General features: G+C 32.2%; 3 protein-coding genes and 1 long non-coding RNA gene across 9 annotated transcripts; 3 read left to right on the top strand and 1 right to left on the bottom strand.

The window, feature by feature from the left end:
- Positions 1-77: 77 nt before the first annotated feature.
- LOC105639452 (ArfGap/RecO-like zinc finger domain-containing protein) lies at positions 78-5807 on the top strand. 5 transcript variants are annotated; one of them, XR_002285010.3, is made up of 14 exons: positions 78-335; positions 480-599; positions 1147-1208; positions 1405-1492; positions 1572-1633; positions 1710-1806; positions 2246-2719; positions 3084-3854; positions 4138-4299; positions 4376-4483; positions 4588-4671; positions 5058-5171; positions 5245-5293; positions 5522-5612. XR_002285010.3 is itself a non-coding variant. In XM_020681470.3 (14 exons), the coding sequence occupies exons 2-14, from the start codon at positions 501-503 to the stop codon at positions 5658-5660; spliced, it is 2349 nt and encodes a 782-aa protein (XP_020537129.1). In that variant the 5' UTR covers positions 78-335; positions 480-500; the 3' UTR covers positions 5661-5807. The 5 variants fall into 5 exon arrangements, 3 of the variants coding, with proteins under 3 accessions (XP_020537129.1, XP_012078923.1, XP_020537130.1); XR_002285009.3 differs by having other exon boundaries at positions 5519-5609; XM_020681470.3 differs by having other exon boundaries at positions 5018-5171; positions 5522-5807.
- Positions 4824-5648, bottom strand: LOC119371242 (uncharacterized). Of its 2 annotated transcripts, none has more exons than XR_005178829.1 (2): positions 5511-5648; positions 4824-5391 (listed from the first exon to the last, which is right to left on the bottom strand). It is a non-coding gene; the product is annotated as an uncharacterized LOC119371242 (long non-coding RNA). The 2 variants fall into 2 exon arrangements; XR_005178830.1 differs by having other exon boundaries at positions 5504-5643.
- A 1922-nt stretch (positions 5808-7729) lies between the features above and the next one.
- On the top strand, positions 7730-9483 carry MOT1 (molybdate transporter 1). The gene has a single exon (XM_012223215.4). It carries the CDS (start codon positions 7900-7902, stop codon positions 9265-9267), a length of 1368 nt encoding a protein of 455 aa, XP_012078605.1. The 5' UTR covers positions 7730-7899; the 3' UTR covers positions 9268-9483.
- Positions 9484-13521: 4038 nt separating this feature from the next.
- LOC105639235 (hypothetical protein At1g04090) lies at positions 13522-15800 on the top strand. The gene is made up of 2 exons (XM_089724632.1): positions 13522-13757; positions 13847-15800. The coding sequence occupies exons 1-2, from the start codon at positions 13655-13657 to the stop codon at positions 15406-15408; spliced, it is 1665 nt and encodes a 554-aa protein (XP_089580758.1). The 5' UTR covers positions 13522-13654; the 3' UTR covers positions 15409-15800.
- The last annotated feature ends 4849 nt before the right edge of the window (positions 15801-20649 follow it).

The following is a 20649-nucleotide window of genomic DNA, read 5'->3' as shown; positions in this document are numbered from 1 at the left end:
ATTTGTGGTTTAAGTAGTCCAACTTGCCCCGCCCATGATTGACTTAAATCGGTATTTAAAATTTAAAATTTTAAATTAGCTGCAGCCATACCTCAAACGGCTAAAACCGGTCTCATAACCGTCGATAGCGGCAAATTTCCCTCCATATTTTTCTCTCGAGACTTCATTGATCACCATTTCTCATCTACACATGTCCCTCACTAAATCTTCGAATCCCTTCAAAGCTTTCCGTTTGGTTTCACCTATCAACCTTCATTCTCTTCCCCAATTCTCCATTTCTAGGGTTTCCCGTTCTCTGCTCAATTTCTCTTTTTATCGTTCCTCTTTCCGGCAAGGTTGCTTCACAATTCTTATTTTTTATATTAAGACGTTGGAATTTTGAGGTTTTAGTTAGGATTGAAATCAAATTTTATTATTTATGTATTAATTGATTTGCGAATTCAACGTCTTCTTTTTTTTGAATTTCTTGTTGGATAAAGGAGGCGTGATCTTTATCAAAAATGAAGAAAAAAGAGAAGGAAGAGGAGAGGGTTGAAAGGATCATTCGTGGTCTTCTCAAACTTCCTGAAAATAGAAGATGTATTAACTGCAATAGTTTGGTAAGGACGTTTTTCTTTCCTTTCCTTTTTTCATTATATTTGAATGGTTATATATTTTGCTATATATGCAAAAAAATTTTGTCTAGTTCACGCTGAATGGGCTAGAGGTTTCCAGGTTATTATGCTTGGCAGAGGAATCTGGATTTTCGGGTATATTATAATGCATTCGTGTGGGATTTTATGGTTTATGTAATCATGGTCATGTTTGTTAATTTAACATTTTGCAAGCAGAAACAAATTAGAAACCCTTTATGAAAAGGCAGGAGAACCAAATTTGTGTGTATTGATTTTTGATCTGGGGATTGGTGCAAGCAAAATTTGTTGCATTGTTCAGGTCTTGATGGACTTGACTGATTAGTCTTGCATTATTTCCTTATTTTTTTCTACATTTTTGGATGGACTTGACTGATTAGTCTTGCATTATTTACTTTTTTTTTTTTCTACATATGAGTATGACTATGGGCCTATTTTTTAGGTTGGAAATCATTTCGTAGTGTATGATTTTCTTTTGCCTTCCTATCTCCTTAACACGTTTTCATTTTGACAGGGACCACAATATGTTTGCACCACTTTCTTGACATTTGTTTGCACAAATTGCAGCGGAGTACAGTAAGTGTTAATATAAGTTTTAACTCTGCCATCTTTATCAGAAGCTTTTGGGATTTATTTTGGCCACTCTGGGTATTAATACAACCATGGTGCATATAATTTACAGGCAACTGATGCGATTTTTGGCAATTAAGGCCAAATTTATGTAGTGTTTTGTTTTAAGCAAGAGAGACTAACTTGTTTTGTATGATTCCAGCCGGGAATTCACACATCGAGTCAAATCAGTGTCAATGGCTAAATTTAAAGCAGAGGAAGTTAGTGCACTTCAAGCCGGAGGGAATGATGTATACTGAATTATTAATACTCTTCACTTTTGTTCTTGAGGACTTCATTTTCATGATCTAACATGAGTTTCTTTCATAGAGAGCCAGACAAATATATTTTAAAGATTGGGATCCTCAGCGGGATTCCTATCCTGATGGCAGGTGTGGTTACGCCTAACTTCATTTTAAAGTAGAAAATCAGTAATTAATGACTTTCTGATCCACATTTTTGCTCCAGTAATCTTCATAAGCTTCGAGATTTTATCAAGCACGTTTATGTGGCTAGAAAATATTCTGGAGAGAGAAGTACTGAAAGAGTCCCGAGGCTGAGATTGGTAATACCATCAAAGATACTGCTCATAGAAACAATGTTTTTCTTCTTCATTTTCTTATTTTATTTTACTCTTTCCATCGGAATTTTTCCTTCTATAAATCTGCATATGATATTAATAATCACTAACTCAACAACTTTAGAGCTCATTTTCTGGATCATAGCAAGTATTGAAAGGACTTGTTTGAGAAGCTGTCAAGAAAAGCACTATATAGAAAATTTTAACTAGAGGTCATTGAAGTTTTACATTAAGGTGAATTTTATACGTTCTAATCATAAAAGGTTCAAAGCAACTAAACAACTCTACCAAACTGCTTTTTCCAATGGCATCTAAGACGGTGTTCTTCAGGAAAGTCATTCAACCAAAATGATAAATGGACTTCTAGTACTCTCCACCTAAAAGTCTTTTTGCATTTGTTAATAATTCTTATGCTCTTATACAGAATGACAAGGAGGAATCCTACGAGAGCAGGAAGATTGGTTTATATTATTCTCGATCAAAAAGCCCTAATTATAGGGATAAATATGAACGGAGTGCACGATCTCGTCCTGGTGGAAGAAGTGATGACAGAAGTTTAAAATATTATTATGATGAAAGAAGAAGTCCTTGTTATGGCGAAGAAAATTCAAGAAGTGGAGGCTTCAAGAAGATTCCTGTCGGCTTTGAAATTGTCGATGACAGGATTCGAGATGAAAAACCTCGAAGTGGAAAGCTACCTGATAACCATAGGTTTCCACACAGAGAATCCAGGTATGGAAGCTTGTCACCTGACTATCAAAAGAACATGGATCGGTCCAGCTCCCCAGTAGTACGGCCTTTTAAAGATATTACAGGGGATAATGCTCCAACTCTTCATGTTGGTGAACGTTCTAAAGCAACCGACAGAAAAGATGCTGATAGCGCTGCTCAAAATCAGGTTCAATAATTGCTAAATGTACAATTGTTGAGTGTACAATGATATTTTATAATCTTATTTAACTGAGAATGTGACCATTGGATTCCAATACGGTAGAAACCAGCCAGCAAAATTGCAGAAATTCTTGAGATGAAAAATGAAACATTCTAGAATGCAATTATGTTGCAAGCTCTTTTTGTTTAACTTTCATGATTCTCTCCCTTTCTACTCTGCACTCACCCTGAGAAGTGAAACAGGAAACATTTAACCACATGACCATGAAATTCCAGTTCTTTTATTAATTTTTGTGAAAAATTTTTTTGGTACATTGCTAAACTTTCTGAAGGACAATTAAAGCTTCACTTACGACTTTTTGTCATTGCAGATGATTAAATCTTCTGGCAGCAAGGGATCTATTGATGGGATGGCAGTGGAAGATAAAAGTCAGAATTTGATTGATTTTGATACTGATTGCACGCCTTCCAATGCCGTGGCAGCACCACAAAAAGAGGAAAATCAGCAATCAAGTGATGGATGCAACTGCAATTCTAAAGAGTCTTCTGCAAAGCAGTATGCACCACCAGGTCCAAAACCAAATACGTTGGAGTTTTTGCTATTAGAGTTGTCAGTTCCGTCTGTTGAACCTGCTGCTAGTGTATCTGAAGAATCAAACAATGACAGTTCTCCATCAACTACATCTGGAGGCGATATGCTCACAAGTGGTGGTGTTTTGATGTTAACTTTCCCAGACAATACTGGGGCTTCTAAAAATGAACCTGGAGGCACTGTGCCAATGGGTGGTGTTTCATCAGCTGCGCCTCCTGGGCAGTTGCTCGCGCTAACCAGTAGTTCTGATGTTTCTGCAACTGCATCTGGAGACAGTGCACCTGATGCTGTGCATGTGGAGCAAACATTATCACTACTTGATACTTTTGATTCTAGAGCATCAGCCACTAGTTTGCCTTTGCAACCATCTAATGGAGGTCCATCACAAGCTGTACCTGATATTCATGGTGATTCCACTTTTAAGATGCCAAATGGGCTGCAGGTCTCCAATGTGCAGCAACATCAGCTTTCCGCAATTCCTGCTGCAGATGGTAGACCTAGTGGACAACAGACTAGTATTATTACAACAGTTGGAGGTCTAAATAACCAGGTTACATTTCCATTAATTTTCAAGTATCAGGAAAATTTAGAACTTTTTTGTTGACAGTTCCGGGAGTTCTTACAACTCTATTTTGTTTTGAAATATAATCTTATAAAAGGGTGAATTACACTGGTTCTTTATTTTTTTTCTTGGTTTAGGAGATATCCATAAGATAAAAGTTTAGCCCCCTGTAGGCCAGATACCCTTTCTCAAAAAAACAAAGCACAGGAACGCTTGTGGATCACGAAAATATCATTTTACTAATATTTGTGCATATTTTATATATATGCAGCCGCAGACTTCAATGCATTTGCCTAATGTTCAAGGTCCTAGTGCTGCTGCTCAACATTCTTCCCAGGATGTCACAAACATAATCCAAGACTGCACATCTGGACTTAAATCTCAGTATGTCCCACTGGAAACAAAGTCTATTGGAAGAAAGGAACTTCCAATGGTAATTGTCTTACCTTTCATTGATCTTAGATGTTTCTGATCAAAATACAATGATAATTTTTGTTTATTCTCTGCAGAACCTTTTCACAGCAAGTTATTCACCAGTACCTGGATCAATTCCTGGTTGGCAAAATGCTCTACCTTATGGCACAGGATACAACATGCAATATTATCCAAACCCAGTGGTATCTTACAAAACCAAGAATATCAAGTGGAATAAGTTCTTGTTAGTTTCCTTTTCCAAATCATACGGACATTGATATCTATTTAATATTGGTTTTTGTTGCAGCCTGCACGACAGTACCCTAACCAAGCAATATCAAGCAACCCGTTTGATCTTGACAATGAAACCACTTCATTACAAGTTTCACCAGTATGCACAATGCTGAGACTGGTTTTTCAGACTTGCATTAATTACTTTTATGTTTTTCCTTTATCTTTGCTTTGCCTGTCATTTATTGACCCTGTATGCATATGCGTGCCTTGTCAATCTTGTAATCTGGTTAAATAGAGAACAAGGGAACATAGATCAAGAAGTAAAATTTATATATCATAATACCCATTTGTTCACACATTTAGCAATTGATTTATGTGCTCGTATTTTTTTTTTCGAATTTCTGTATCTAAGTGCTATGCTTGAGTGCTTTTTGTCTCTCCAAAAATAAAATTTCTAACCAAAGCTTGAAAAACTTGTGTTAAGCATTTATTGCTTATTGAAGTTTGCAGGACTTACTAACACGTCCAATACCGGTGCTTTAGTGCCTACTTACAGCATTGACACAAACTCTTCTGGGTTCATGGCATCTCAAGCACCAGCTTATGCATCTGTAACGCCTTTGTGGTCTTCTTCCTTCAGATCAGCCACTTCTTCTGGTAAATTTAATTTTACTTTTCCTATTCTTCTAACTAATCCACCAATTTGCTTAATTTCAATTCTAACATCCAGGTGCATACATGGGACAACAACTACTCCATATGAACACACCATCTTCTAGGTAACATTTTTGTCCTCTGTTGTCTTACTTCATATCCATTTTTCTTAAAGCGGCTTCTACATGCAATGAGCTTGTTTGGCTTTGAGATCAGTATCTACCTGTTGGAAAAGCACAGTTTGGGTGTTACTGAAAAAGGCAGTTTTAAACTAAAAATTTAACTATTTTAAAGTATTTAGAAATATAATATCTCAAATTCAATGTTAAAACAACTTTTTACAATTACAGCAGGCCACAAGGAGATGCCAATGGCTTTGGTAGCGAAGACCCTTTTAGCTCACTAAACATCATTCAGCAATCTACTAGTGCATTTCCATTACCCTCTGCTCGAAGTTCGCTTCCTTCTATGGGAGGAAACCCTTTTGTATAAAAACAAAAAGGAAAAGGAATGTGTGTGTATATATATATATATATATATATGTATATATATTCATGGTGATTTCCTTCATTAGAACAATTTTGTTCTGATTATTTAGTCACCAAGGGTTCTCCCATTATCCATCGGTTGTTCTTTTCACATTAGAGTACCATCATCATTTATATTCTCCACTGTGATTAAACAATTAAGATTTCATTAGAATTTGAAAAGGAATATCATCAGTAAAGAAATTGTACTTCATTAAACTTTATATTTAAAAATAAATTAATATATAATTATTTACTAATTGAATTACACTATGCGAAATATAATTGATTAATATAATGTTAGAGAATTAATAGCATATTAAGTAACAATTTATATGACTTTAATTATATGAATAGATTGCTTAATTTATAAATTTTAATGATATGAACGGTTATTATTTATATTAAAAAAATTAAATAATTATTTTTTATTAAATTAAATTATGTTAAATATAATTAATTAATTAATTATAGCGTTGGAAAATTAATAACTTATATATAACTTTTAATTATTTAAAATAAGTTATTTATTCATGGATTTTAATGAAATAATGAGTTATTTTTTATATTAATTTTAAACTAAATCAAAATAATGAATTTTGCCACCTTTCATTCACTTCTTTTTCTATTTATCTCTATAAATTTAAATATTTTTAATCCATGCTCTTGAACACATGTTTATCTATTGTTTTTTACTCTAATAATAATAAATCACGTCTATATCATTTTTTACTATCAATATATCTTTATTTTATATTTTTTAATACCATAATACAAGAAATTCCACTGAAGAATCTATAAACAATATATATATATATATATATATATATATATATATATATATATATACACTTTCAATTTTAGTTTTTTTTTTTTTACATTTTTTAACCGTGCATATATATATATATATATATATATATATATATATACACTTTCAATTTTAGTTTTTTTTTTTTTACATTTTTTAACCGTGCATAGTTTTATCATCCTTAGGTGTTTAGTTGGGATAAGTAGACTAGATAAGTGAAATTTTTCGGAAAGTGCATAAAATGCTTGTGTTTGGTTTGCGTTATCAATTTTACTTTCTAAAAAGTAGATCATTCAACTTTTCTTACACAAGGGAAGTAAGTTCTTTAGATATGGATAAGGAAGTTGCATTTTTCTAGTTAAGTGCAATGAATTTATTAATTTATCTTATTATCTAAATTCACTCAAATTTACATTATGGATATTATTGTAATTTGTGGTTTAAGAATAATTCACTTCCCAAGAAGTTGATTTGCATACCAAACACATACAAATTATACTTGCTTGGAAGTATATTTCTTAAGAATTATATTTCCCAGGAAGTAAGTCATTTTTAACCGAGCGCGGTCATTAGTATCTTTCGGTTTTTGATTATGATGGATAGATATGTTAAAGATGCACTAACTATAAACCATCCATTACAATTCCAGCTTCAAGCTTAAGCAAGGAATTTCAACTTTCGCATAATAATCAAATTGGTCCAATTCATTGTTGGGATATGACAATATGACTTTTTTTTTTTTCCCTTTTACTTGCAAAAAATAAATTTACATATATATCAAATGTAAGAGATATATCAAATGTAAGAATTTTTCAGAGAAATTTATTTTTTAGTATTTGAAGAGAGATTCGAATCTAAATCTATTATCAGATCTAATTCATTTCTCAAAACAACTTATATTTGTGAACAAAATGACGCTTTAAAATGATTTATATTTATTGATAAAGGGATAATAAAATATAATTAAAATTTGGATAAATTTTTCTAGTGAATTATCAAATCAAATGAATTGAAATGTAAGGAAATTTTATTGAAATAATGGGGAAAGATGCTTCATGCTTGACACCCATTAAATGGCCTCTCATTAAGCAAAAGGTTAGCCAGCTTCTCCCTTTTCTTTAATTTAGAATCCTATTTACATTTAAATTCATGAATTGACCCATCTTTAAAATGACATAATCAAACTTTAGCCAAAACCATTAATGTCAACCTCTTTATATTATTTTTCTTAATATATCAAAAATATTTAAAAAGAAAAAAAAAAAAGAATTACTTGGATTTGAAATCTTAACAGATTGGAATATTGAGTTTGTACTTTAATGTCCCTCACTTCTAAGCTTTGCAAATACAAAGAGAAGCACATTCCTTTATTTTCTTCACAACGCAGAGACATGCAATGGAGTCCCAAAGCCAACAACTACCTATTTCTAATGCCGTACGGTGCCAAAACCAAACTGAAACACCCACCTCCAAATCTCCATCGTATATAATTCATATTCTGAGACAAAATTTGATCTTTCAATCAAAATGGGCAGAGCTGAATGGTGCAATGGGAGACCTGGGCACTTATATACCAATAGTATTAGCCTTGACACTAGCCAGTGACCTAAACTTAGGCACAACATTGATATTCACTGGCATATACAATATTGTCACTGGTGCTATTTATGGTGTGCCCATGCCAGTCCAGCCGATGAAATCAATTGCTGCAGTGGCTATATCGAATACTGATAATTTTGGTATTCCAGAAATTATGGCTGCAGGAATTTGCACTGGAGGAATTCTTTTGATTTTGGGTGTTACCGGTTTGATGCAACTAGTTTATAAGATAATTCCACTATCTGTTGTTAGAGGTATTCAGCTTTCACAAGGGTTATCTTTTGCAATGACTGCTGTTAAATATATTAGAAAAGTTCAAAACTTTTCAAAATCTAAATCTAGTGGAGATAGGCATTGGTTGGGATTGGATGGGTTGGTTTTGGCCATCGTTTGTGCTTCCTTTATTATTATAGTGAATGGCTCAGGTGAAGAGAGAGAAGAAGGACAAGAGAGTAATGAAGACAATTTGGTGTTTGAAGAAATGACTAAGAGAAGAAGACTAAAGAAATTTATTGCGTCCCTTCCTTCTGCTTTTATGGTGTTTTTGTTAGGTGTGGTTTTGGCATTTATAAGAAAGCCTGAAGTGGTGAAAGGTATTAAAATAGGCCCATCTTCTATTGAAATAGTGAAAATTCCAAAGCATTCATGGAAATCAGGGTTCATTAAGGGCACAATTCCTCAGCTTCCTTTATCAATACTAAACTCTGTTATTGCTGTTTGTAAATTATCATCTGATCTTTTTCCTGGAAAGGATTTTTCGGCTACTTCAGTTTCTGTGACTGTAGGGTTAATGAATTTAGTGGGTTGTTGGTTTGGGGCTATGCCATGTTGCCACGGGGCAGGTGGGTTAGCTGGTCAGTACAAATTTGGAGGCAGGAGTGGTGGGTGTGTGGCTCTTCTTGGTGCAGCTAAAATGGTATTGGGTTTGATTATAGGAAGTTCTTTGGTGATGATATTGAACCAATTTCCAGTAGGAGTTTTAGGGGTGCTATTATTGTTTGCTGGAGTAGAGTTGGCTATGGCTTCAAGAGATATGAAGACAAAGGAGGAATCTTTTGTGATGCTTATATGCACTGCAGTTTCTCTTGTGGGTTCAAGTGCTGCACTTGGATTTGTGTGTGGGATTGTTGTGCATTTGCTTCTTAAGCTTAGAAAATTGTCATAAATATTATATGTTAGGAATTAAGGACTATATTGTAATAAACATTGCTGTAATAGTAATTAATAGCCTGCATAGTATTTCAATTACTTAAACTTGTGGCTAAATGTTTATATAGCTGCTGATGTGTAAGTAGCTGAGTTGGCATTTAGATACAGCCTATTATATATCTAATTGTATTTATGGAAAAAGAAGTAATGAGAAAATATACTCTTTTTCCTATTCTGCTCCTCTCTTTCCTTTCCTTCTTCTTCTCTCTTACTTTTCTGAGGCTCATCTAATTTCTGGGTTACCAAACACTCTTGTTAAGCAGTACATGTTGCAGTCCCTTAACATTATATTAGAATATAGATGTATATAACTCAAGATTTATGAGTTGTGTGAAGAAAGAATTAATAAAAATGTGCATTTTATTATACTGCATACTAAAACGCAAGCATGAGTCACTGGTTTAGGAAGAAGGAACAGTGCCAAGGGTGTCGTCTAAATTTTCTTTTATGTCAACAATAATAGACGACATAAATGTCAAGTATTAAGGATTGTTCTTTTTTGTTTTTTTGAAAGAACTATCAGATTATTATATTTTCTATGCTCCTGTGTTTTTTCAAAGCTTGGGTTTTGGCTCTGGTGCATCTCTATTTATCTGTTAGAACAAGTGGAGCCCTGGTTCTTGGTGCTCTTTATGTCAATGGCTTTTGTAGATAAATTTGGCAGAAGAGCTTTCTTTCTTGAAGCTGGTTTTTAAATGTTCGTTGTTGGAGTACGTGGGTAATCCCACGTCGGATAAATACAACTAACTAAAATGGCGTATAACGTGAACGGTGAACCAATCAAAATGGCTTAGGCTATTTTGTGTTAAAGGTAAACCCAACTCATTATAAATCCAATATTAAATATATAATTGAATTTGATTTGATTAGTTGTCCCTGGTGCCCAGATTCTCCACATTCGTCTATGTGGTAAATTGCACACTTGCACTCTCTTTTCTTTGTTTATTTATTTTATTTTTGTCTTCATTTTAATATTGAGCGAAAATTGTTCAAACCCCCTACTTAAAGAAAGAAGAACATTGATATGCAATAAAAAATAGCGCATAGTAAAAACATACCACATCTTTTGGGTTTTGGAGATGAAGGATTATGAAGACTTCCCCTGCTTTCTAGAGAAACTGTTTGCATGACCTCCAAGTCAAAAGGTCAGTAACTTTTACCGTCATACTCAAGCCGCCTTAAACTTACTACTCAAAATCTTTTGTTCGAGCTTTTGCAAGCATATTTTCTTGATTTGCAGGTAGCTACAGGTATAACTTTAGCCCTCAAGTTCGGACAAGGACAAACCCTCCCAATGGGACTTATTTGTGTTGGCTTTTGAAAGGTCTTGGTCTCTCCTGGGTTGGCTAGTTCCAAGTGAACCCTTTCCATTAGAGACAAGATCAGCTGTACAGAGTATAGTTGTCTGTGTTAATATGATTTCCACTGCTTTGATAGCTCAATGCTTCCTTGTCTCTCTCTGTCAGTCTCTCTCTGTCACCTTCGGTATGGGATTTTCTTGATTGATGTTGATCATGAGTGCTTTCATCTTCTTCCTCTTACCAGAAACAAAGCAAGTACCAATAGAAGAGGTATATCTTCTCTTTCCAAAACCATTGGTTCTGGAAGAAAATTGTAGGAGATGGGATTAAAGGTGATTCTGATGAAAAATCAGGATCACCAAAATTTATTATTCAATCAAATTTGTTTAGGGCTCTTCTTTGTTCATTTCTGCCAATAAAATAGCTTCCAATTGATTTCCTTGAGTTTTATTTAGTTTTTCATTCACTAAAAATGTGAACTACCAAATTAATGTTTATTTATACCAAATATAAAAATTTGAATTTGTAAACACTGATTTAAAGAATGTTTGCAGCCTCTTCAATAATTTAAGGTATCAGATGGTGAAAACATAATAAACATGTTTCAAACCTTAGCAAGTTTAATTAACTGTACAGAAAATATATTGTGATTGAGCAATTTATACTAAACTTTCACTGTATAGGATAACTTTCTGTCATTGGGTTTGGGCAGCTCTGAGTAGATCTCTCCATTTCTGCGGATCTTCCATGGCCGTCACCCTGCACAAATACAAATCTTAGTTCAGCAAAATGAAGCAATTACTGGAACCATAAGCTTTACAATAACTAATTCAAAAGTTGAACTGAAATATTTGTAGAGAGAGTTTCTGAATACTCAAAAAGAAAAAAAAAAATGCATAGGTGAAATTAAGCCTAATATTGTTTTCAGACGGTAACATTATAACATATGGCCTATGATACATGAATATCTTAAGAGGTTCAACATACTCGTACATACGTCGGACACTTCCGAATACCGAATACATATCGGACGCTTAAAATGCTATGTCCTATTATTTATTTTATTTTATTAATTTTGAATAGGATACTTGTAATAATAATTTAAGGACATTTTTGAAGATACTTTAGAGATATATTTGAAAATTAAAATATAAAATATTTCAAAAATTAATTTGATTTCATTTCATTTAAATATGTTGGAATTCTTTAAATTGTCAACTTTTCTCTAAATAAGCTATAAATATTGTGATTTTGGATGGTAATATTAATTTTGAAAATTTAATTAATTATATTGAAATAAGAAATTATGAGTTTTTTTATTTATGATTTATTATAAATAATTATTTATTTATTTGAATTATTAATAAATTACAATTATTTAGTTTATCGATATCCTTTTTTTTTTTTTTTAAATTAACATATCATGTGTCCATGTAAAATCTAATATTCCTGAAACCTAGCGTATCGCATTGAAAAGTCAATAATACACTGTTTGAAATTCTTTTTCCTTTTTACACCATTTAGTAGAATTGCCCCAAAAACCGCTGTTGACCTGCTCCACCAACTATTGTCAACCAAAAATTTATTGTTAGCCACATTGTCAACCATGGTAACTATCACTTCCTTTCTTTGCACTGCTGTAGCAACTACAAAGAGAAGCACATATCCATTAAAATACTGAGAATTTACATTAAAATAAAAAAATTTTAGCTCTTAATATTCTCCTTAATAAATAACATTCAGCCATTTATCCCATTATTCTGATAATTAGGGCATATTCAATAAAATTGTTATTTTAATAACAGTTAGCTGTCTTAGTAATTGTCAATATCTATTCTAATAACTATCGGTTGTTTAATTAGTATTTAATTAAAGTCAATTAATTGGTATCTTTTTTACCACAATTATTTTTATCAATTTGGTGATTAAAGGAGGACTGCTTTCTGTTGTGAAGCTGTTTAATGAACCGGCTAATACCTTATTTGATATGGCTTTATAAAAATTTTTTATTCCATTAGAAAGGAATCCTATGGCATTATGTGCCTCTAGACTAGGTCTGCGTTTATGCCGGCCCAACCACCTTGATTCATTTATGAAACTTCCTATGATAATACGATAATATATACTTATATACAAATCGTGTTCAATTACTTAAATTTTCATATTGTTTTTTAATTTAATAGTATTTTCTATAACAAAAACATCACGTATCATATGACCAACAACCACATGGTTTTGTTTTTTCGATCATTAACCATTACTCAGTAATAATTAACTACTGGAAATATTAATAGGTACCTTGCTGAACTGGATAACATCATAATGTGATGAAAGGCTCCATTAAAAAAATTAATTAATATATAATAATATGAAAGATATACGTATGTCTTACTAATTGAAAAAGATATATATAAAAAGAAAAGATTCCAGTGATTTCATTGCCTTTGGGACAAAAGCATTTTCTTGTTATGGTGTGATCATCTCAAAGAGTTTTCTATTCGTCCGATTACTTCAATATGTTCTTTCTCAATGGCATTTCCTTCTAGCATCAGGACAAACGTGTTATACATTTATCTATTTTGTCAAACATTTTTTTAATTCCAACTGGTATTTTTATACATTTTAGGTATGTGACAAATTTCATTTCGGGTTTTATAGTTATTCCTTTGTACTGAGTATTTCTATGTGTCGAACTTCTAACATTAGAGATATCAAACGTAAATACATTATCATCACGTGTAAAGTATATTTATTCTGTCCATTATATGCAAAGAGCCAAAAAGTTTCTTGTTGTAAAAGATAAGTTGAAAGAGGTTTCTAAGCTTAGGATATATGAAAATTATACGGTTGGGTTGGCTTGCACGCCATATTAGTTGGCTGCTCTTTTATATATATTGGCATGGGTTTTCACATTTTCGTTAAGGAAAGGGCACCAATAGCAGAATATACTGTTAGCTATCTTGCAGGTTTCTTCTGCTTTTATATTCTCCTCTTCTTTAAAGCTTTCTTTGTATTGCTAGCTACTCAGCAATAGCAATAGAAATGGGCAACTTTCTTTCCTCTTTTTCTCCATCTTCGAAAAGAAAATCTTTGCCCATCGAAACTTCCTTCAAGCTTCCTTCTCCATTGCCAACATGGCCACCAGGTACCTTCATATCTCTCTTTGCTACATCTATAGTTCATTTTTCACAGATGAACTCTGCATCTATATTAACTGATAATATATGTATACAGGTGATGGGTTTGGAAATGGAAGCATTGACCTTGGTGGATTGCGAGTGTGTCAGATTTCATCCCTCAAAAAAGTTTGGGCCACCCATGAAGGTGGACCAGATAACCTTGGTGCTTCTTTCTTTGAACCCTCAGAAACCCCACAAGGATTCTTTATGTTGGGTTGCTATAGTCAACCCAATAACAGATCACTTTATGGGTGGGTTCTTGCAGGGAAAGATGAGGGAACTGCTCAGGAAACTTTAAAGAAGCCACTTGATTACACCCTTGTTTGGAGTTCTGAGTCTCTGAAAATCAAGCAAGATGGCATTGGCTACATCTGGTTACCCACGGCCCCTGATGGTTACACATCTGTCGGCCTTGTTGTAACCAATGTTCCTGAGAAGCCTTCCCTCGAAAAAGTACGCTGCGTTCAATCAGACTTAACAGACCAATGTGAGATTGATTCTTGGATATGGGGAATAGGTAAACAAAGTGATCCAAATGCGTTTAATGTTTTCAGTTTGAGACCCAGCAATAGAGGGACACAGGCTATGGGTGTCAGTGTGGGAACATTTGCCGCCCAAAACGGCAATGCTACTTCTATTTCTGTTGTTGCTTGCTTGAAGAACGTTAGCTCCCATAATTTATCTTGTATGCCTAACTTAAATCAAATCCAAGCAATTTTCAATGCATACTCTCCCCGGATATATTTCCATCCAGATGAAGAGTATCTTTCATCTTCTGTGAGTTGGTACTTCAACAATGGGGCTTTGCTATATAAAAAGGGAGAAGAATCCAATCCTGTGCCCATTGAAGCAACAGGCTCGAACCTTCCCCAAGGAGGTTCAAATGATGGTTCTTACTGGCTGGACCTTCCTGTGGATGAAGGGGCCAAAGAGAGAGTCAAGAAAGGAGATTTACAAGAAACGGAGGTTTATTTACACATCAAACCAATGTTGGGAGCAACCTTCACAGACATAGCTGTGTGGATATTTTGTCCTTTCAATGGTCCTGCCAAGGCCAAAGTTGAGTTCATCAATCTTCCTTTAGGAAGGATAGGTGAACACGTTGGTGATTGGGAGCATGTTACATTAAGGGTCAGCAATTTTAATGGAGAGTTGCGGAGAGTTTTCTTCTCGCAACACAGTGGAGGGTCTTGGTTCGATGCCTCAGAGCTTGAGTTTGATAATGGCAACAAATCTATAGGCTACGCATCATTGCACGGACATGCCATGTACTCGAAACCAGGTCTGGTCTTACAAGGGAGTAATGGAATAGGAATAAGGAATGATACTGCTAAAAGCAAAATGGTATTGGACACTGGAACAAGATTCTCCATTGTTGCAGCTGAGTATCTCGGCACGGCTGTCGTAGAACCACCATGGCTCAACTACTTGAGGGAATGGGGACCCAAGATTACTTACGACATTGAGGATGAGCTAAAAAAGGTTGAAAAAGTATTGCCCGGAAAACTCAAATCTGCGTTTAGAAAGATTATCAATAGCCTACCGGATGAAGTTTTCGGGGAAGAAGGGCCTACTGGTCCTAAACTGAAAAGAAATTGGATTGGAGATGAAATTTGATTTAAAAACTAAAACAACTTTTTTTAACACGTCTCTGCTGGTCCGATTAATTTGGTTAATCCGGTTCAATTTGTTATCTAATTCGGTTTGAAAATATTAAAACTTAGAATTCGATTTTTCGAAAAAAAAACTAAACAAACGGACATTAAGCTTTAATCTATTTTATCCTTATCAATAAAAGTTAGCTTTTCCCCTCAAAATTTTGATATTAAGAAGGTGAAAGAAGAGATAGGGAGTTCTTGGATTATGAATATAAGATATTTGTAATTTGTTAAATTCTTTAGCATATGATTTGGATTTGCATTGTAATTTAAGTTTGAATTTTATTGTAATTAATAGTTTATTGCAATTAATCTATAAGTTTATATAATAAATTAGCTTTGTTGTTTTTATGTAGATTGCAGTTTTAAGTTTAGATTTGCCTTTGAAAAAAGAGTTCAAATCTATGTTCTATTTTTTTCTTAAAATTTTTCGATATTTCATAATTTTAGATCAATATTATTATTATTATTATTATTATTGGAAAATCCATTAATTCAGTGCAGTCTCCACTTTACTTGGTTCAATTTGATCACTGTCGATGTCAGATTTTATATAAGAGCCACCATCGATTTGATTGGTAATGTTTAGCAATTTTTTCTCATTTGGTGAACATTATCAATTGCATTTTTATGCACAAAGAAGTTTCCTGTATTTGGAATGTCATTTTTATATATATTTTTTTCTTGTAAAAAATTTTCTGCATTGGAGATTTGGAGATTTGACTGTATATAATATTAAAGATTAAGAGTATAAGCAAAGTAATTATTATTTTGTTAATCACATTTGATTTGATTGGTCTTCTTACCTCTTGTAACAAATGTAGAGAGTGAAACCTCAGAACGCTCTCCACCGTAAAAATTATCACTAATTTGATGAATGTTATCCAAAGAGAGTACTGTCCCCTATTGTGTAATCCACAATATTATTTCGGTTCATTGAATTTCACATGCATCTTAGAAAAAGTAATCTCTCTTTTTTTTAATAATTCTGATAATTATTCAACTAGTTATAACTTACTGATAATTTTTGTGAGCACTCATAGATTGTAGCGTTGCCGTATTGCATTTGAGTTGTTGAATTTTACTGAATGATGGCAATTTTATAGAATTAGATAGTAGAATATTTGAATTATTTCACTTAATTGGATGGTGAACAATATTAGTCCGTTTACCCTTTTTTTTTATAAAAGTTATTTAGTATTATAAAATTTATCTTTCAATTGTATTTAAAATATATTTACAAATATTATATATAAATTCGATTCAACCGTATTGAGATCTTGGTCAAACCTCCTGGTCCAATGAATCATACCTTCATTAATTCAATGATCGGTCTGGTTTTTAAAATACTAATTTTAACTCTGTGACTTCATGAACTTTTATTTGACTCGTCAAACACTTCAACTCATAAAACTATATTTATTAAATACTTTAACCTGCAGAATCAGTTTATTATGTACTTCAAATTGCATAGTTGATTAATTAAACCCCCTAGTAAACAGTTAAAAATATGAAAATTTAGTTCCAAAATTTATATAGATTACATATTAAATCAATCTTTTACTTATAAAAGTTGTAATATCCTAAAAATTATTATTGTTAGCGTAGAAAAGTATGCAAAGTTAATAAAGTTTGCAAGTTAGATGTACTATAGGTCATTTATAAAATTAAAAGTCTTGTTATATTAAAGTTGAAAAGTTCATAGGTAAATTTATGTATTATGTGCATGTTTTAATTAAAGAGTAATTGTCTAATGTTGGTAATGGATTCATGGCTCTGACTTTCTTTATTTTTTTTTTTCATAATATAAATGAGAAATAAAGAGGAAGTGAAAAAAATAAAAAAATATACCAAATTTAAAATTGAGAAAAAATGAATTAGTCGAGGAGTTATAGTTAAATTAACCCACAAAAATCTTTATTTTCAAAAATTAGCTATTAGGTCACTAAATTATATTTTATTAACATTTTGCTCCTTTCGTCCTACTGATGGAAGCAGGATGGGTGTTTTAAGGTATTTACCCGTTTCAATCCATTTAATAAGGATACTAGTAGTTATAAATGAATTAAGAACAGATAAGAGTTAAATTACTATCCATAAAGGATACGAGTATAGTACCAATATAGGTTTCTAAGTACCTGCTATATATACTCGCTATAATAAACGAGTTTGGTAATTGTTACCCGCGGAAAAGTCTTAGTTGAAATTATAAGAATGGTCAAAGTGCTAAGGGAAATCACAAGTTAGGACCTTATATTTGGTTTGACTATAATTTAAAAATTGTTATGAATATTTTAATTATGTGGATATCTATTATTGTTGTGTCCTTTGGAATGTAAAGTTACGTAATTTGGAATATAAGGTTATATCCTTTCGAGTATATGGTTATATTCTTTGGAATATAAGGTTATGTCCTTTAGAATGTAAGATTATGATTTTTGAGGTATATCTTGTACCTATAAATAGAGGTACCTTAACTAATATAGTAACGCTTTTCTAATGACCAGAATACTCTCTTTATATTCTTTTTACTCCGTTTATTTATATTCTCTCTATTTTTTATATTCCATAGCAAGAATCAAATTCTTAATCAATCGACTATTAAAAGAGGCTATTTTAAACAGAATGCGCTAATGTAATATTTCGTTTTATTTCCATATCTTTTAAAAGTAAACTTACTATATAACCATTAGTTGATGTTTTATTATTATTTTTTTGCTAGACAAAAACACGTTTTTTCGTACATGAGAAGAGAAAAGAAGAAGACAAATGTTGTCTTGTCAACATATTATATGACACTTAAACATTTTCTTTCACCTCCAAAAGAAGGAAAAGTAAAATTTGGAGATTAGAGAAAGCTTTTACCTACACTCAATGCAATGATTCTAAATGGCAAACAACATTGACATTTTGTTAAAGCCAAAAATGGTAAATTAAAGGGACAGTTTTTTCCATTTTTTTTTTCTTTGGAATCTATGGGCTTCTCGTCTCTTTGCTGCCTTTTTACTTTTCCACGTGATTTTCTCCTAGAGAAAAAAAAAAAAATTACCTGAAAAGTATAAATTTATAACAGAATAAAAAGAAAAGCCCAAAAAACTAAAAAATCAAAGTTAAAGGGTAAAAAAAATACTGAAAATCGTGAAAGCAAAAACATCTTATCATAATAATCATCTTCGTTGTCACCTAGAAATTGACACATTCAATAAACGGTTGAGCCAATAATGGAAATATACATGCCTCAATTTATCTTGGGGCACTATTAAATTTGTAAGAATACGATCCTACACTTTAACATTTCAATAATAATTATATCTCTTATTAAAATGAAATAATTTTGTAAGAGTTCAACTATGACCATTCACTTTTATATTTTATTTTGGCGAATAATATAATTATTATTAAAATATGAAAATATAGAGTTATAATAAATTCTCGCAAACTTAAGGGTGCTACAAGGCAAACCGCGTAAATTTCAGAGGCAAATCTATGCATTTGGCTTATGATATATATATCCACATGTGCATGTATGCGAGTATATATTTTATTTGGGTGGGGAATGCTTTTGCATGTTGAATTTTGATGGAAGAAATGATGTTTGTCATCTTTGTAAATGGGAAACCTCATAGTCAGTTTTTGAAAATAAAAATCATCATGTATTATTTGACTTTAAGTTATATTCCGTTTGATATAAATGAATTTAAAATATAGAATTTATTTGTAAATAAGTTTTTATGTTTGATATGGTTAACTTAAAACATGTAATTCACATGGAGAGGGAGATTTGCATTAAAAGAAATTTCTATGAAAAAATCAAATAGTTTCATGTATTTATTGTCAAATCATATATTATCACATGCTTGGATATTACAATGGGAAACTTATTATTTAGTCCCTCAGGTTTTACATAATTATCCAACTAATCCGAAGTTTTGCGCAAATATCTAACTAGTCCCTCAGGTTTAACTCCGTTTAATTAAAAGGTCATTCCGTCCGAAAAGTTGATTTTTTTCCGTTAATTGAAGACTAAAAGACTAAAACACCTCTCCCTAACTGACGTGGACCAGTATGAAGCGATAAGGGAAAATTATTATTTAGTCCCTCAGGTTTTACATAATTATCCAACTAATCCCACGTTTTGCGCAAATATCTAACTAGTCCCTCAGGTTTAACTCCGTCTAATTAAAATGTCTTTCCGTCCGAAAAGTTGATTTTTTTCCATTAATTGAAGACTAAAAGACTAAAACACCCCTCCCTAGCTGACGTGGACTAGTATGAAGCGATAATGATATACTTAGTTTGTTTCCCTTTTGTTCCTTCCATGCCATAATGATATACCTAGTTTATTTTTTGCACAGATAACCTTGCATTAAATATTGGGGAAAATTATTATTTAGTCCCTCAGGTTTTACATAATTATTAGTTATTTTCTATTTTATTCATATTTAATATGCAAATTTTATCAAGAAACATTACTATTATCATTGATAAAATCTAAAAAAAAAAAAACAAAGTATTCCATCTATTCATAAATACTTTTAATGTTTTTATGGTAATTAAGTAAGTAAATTTATTCAGTAACCTTAAGTAAGAGAGGAGATGTTATATGATTTTGGAAAATTATAAAAATAATTATTAAATTTAATATAAATAAGGATAAAATTGAAAAAAAAAATTAATTACTCATTAATATTCTAAAAAAAAAAAGATATTTGCGGAGAAAACACCGGCTCTAAAACAATAGTTATTTATAGATAAAAAAAGTAATTATTATTGCCACCTATATTATTATAATTTCATAATTTTGAATATGAATATTAATATTTAATGCAAGGTTATCTGTGCAAAAGATAAATTAGGTATATCATTATCGCTTCATACTGGTCCACGTCAGTTAGGGAGGGGTGTTTTAGTCTTTTAGTCTTCAATTAATGGAAAAAAATCAACTTTTCAGACGGAAGGACCTTTTAATTAGACGAAATTAAACCTGAGGGACTAGTTAGATATTTGCGCAAAATGTGGGATTAGTTGGATAATTATGTAAAACCTGAGGGACTAAATAATAATTTTTCCTTATCGCTTCATACTGGTCCACGTCAGCTAGGGAGGAGTGTTTTAGTCTTTTAGTCTTCAATTAACGGAAAAAAATCAACTTTTCGGACGGAAGGACCTTTTAATTAGACAGAGTTAAACCTGAGGGACT

Source organism: Jatropha curcas, chromosome 8 (genome assembly GCF_041381405.1).
Source record: "Jatropha curcas cultivar XTBG-Jc1 chromosome 8, XTBG_Jcur_1.0, whole genome shotgun sequence".
Lineage (NCBI taxonomy): Eukaryota > Viridiplantae > Streptophyta > Magnoliopsida > Malpighiales > Euphorbiaceae > Jatropha > Jatropha curcas.
Note: the sequence above shows the minus strand (reverse complement) of the source record. Positions and strands in the feature narration are given on the sequence as shown.

What these genes read in the sequence shown, in the direction of transcription:
- LOC105639452 (XM_012223533.4), top strand. Translation starts at nt 501, where the DNA reads ATGAAGAAAAAAGAGAAGGAAGAGGAGAGGGTTGAAAGGATCATTCGT. An exon ending in GAGTCCCGAGGCTGAGATTG is followed by an intron (nt 1,807 to 2,245) that starts GTAATACCATCA and finishes GCTCTTATACAG; the next exon opens with AATGACAAGGAGGAATCCTA. An exon ending in GAAGAAAGGAACTTCCAATG is followed by an intron (nt 4,300 to 4,375) that starts GTAATTGTCTTA and finishes TATTCTCTGCAG; the next exon opens with AACCTTTTCACAGCAAGTTA.
- MOT1 (XM_012223215.4), top strand. Translation starts at nt 7,900, where the DNA reads ATGGAGTCCCAAAGCCAACAACTACCTATTTCTAATGCCGTACGGTGC.
- LOC105639235 (XM_089724632.1), top strand. Translation starts at nt 13,655, where the DNA reads ATGGGCAACTTTCTTTCCTCTTTTTCTCCATCTTCGAAAAGAAAATCT. An exon ending in ATTGCCAACATGGCCACCAG is followed by an intron (nt 13,758 to 13,846) that starts GTACCTTCATAT and finishes ATATGTATACAG; the next exon opens with GTGATGGGTTTGGAAATGGA.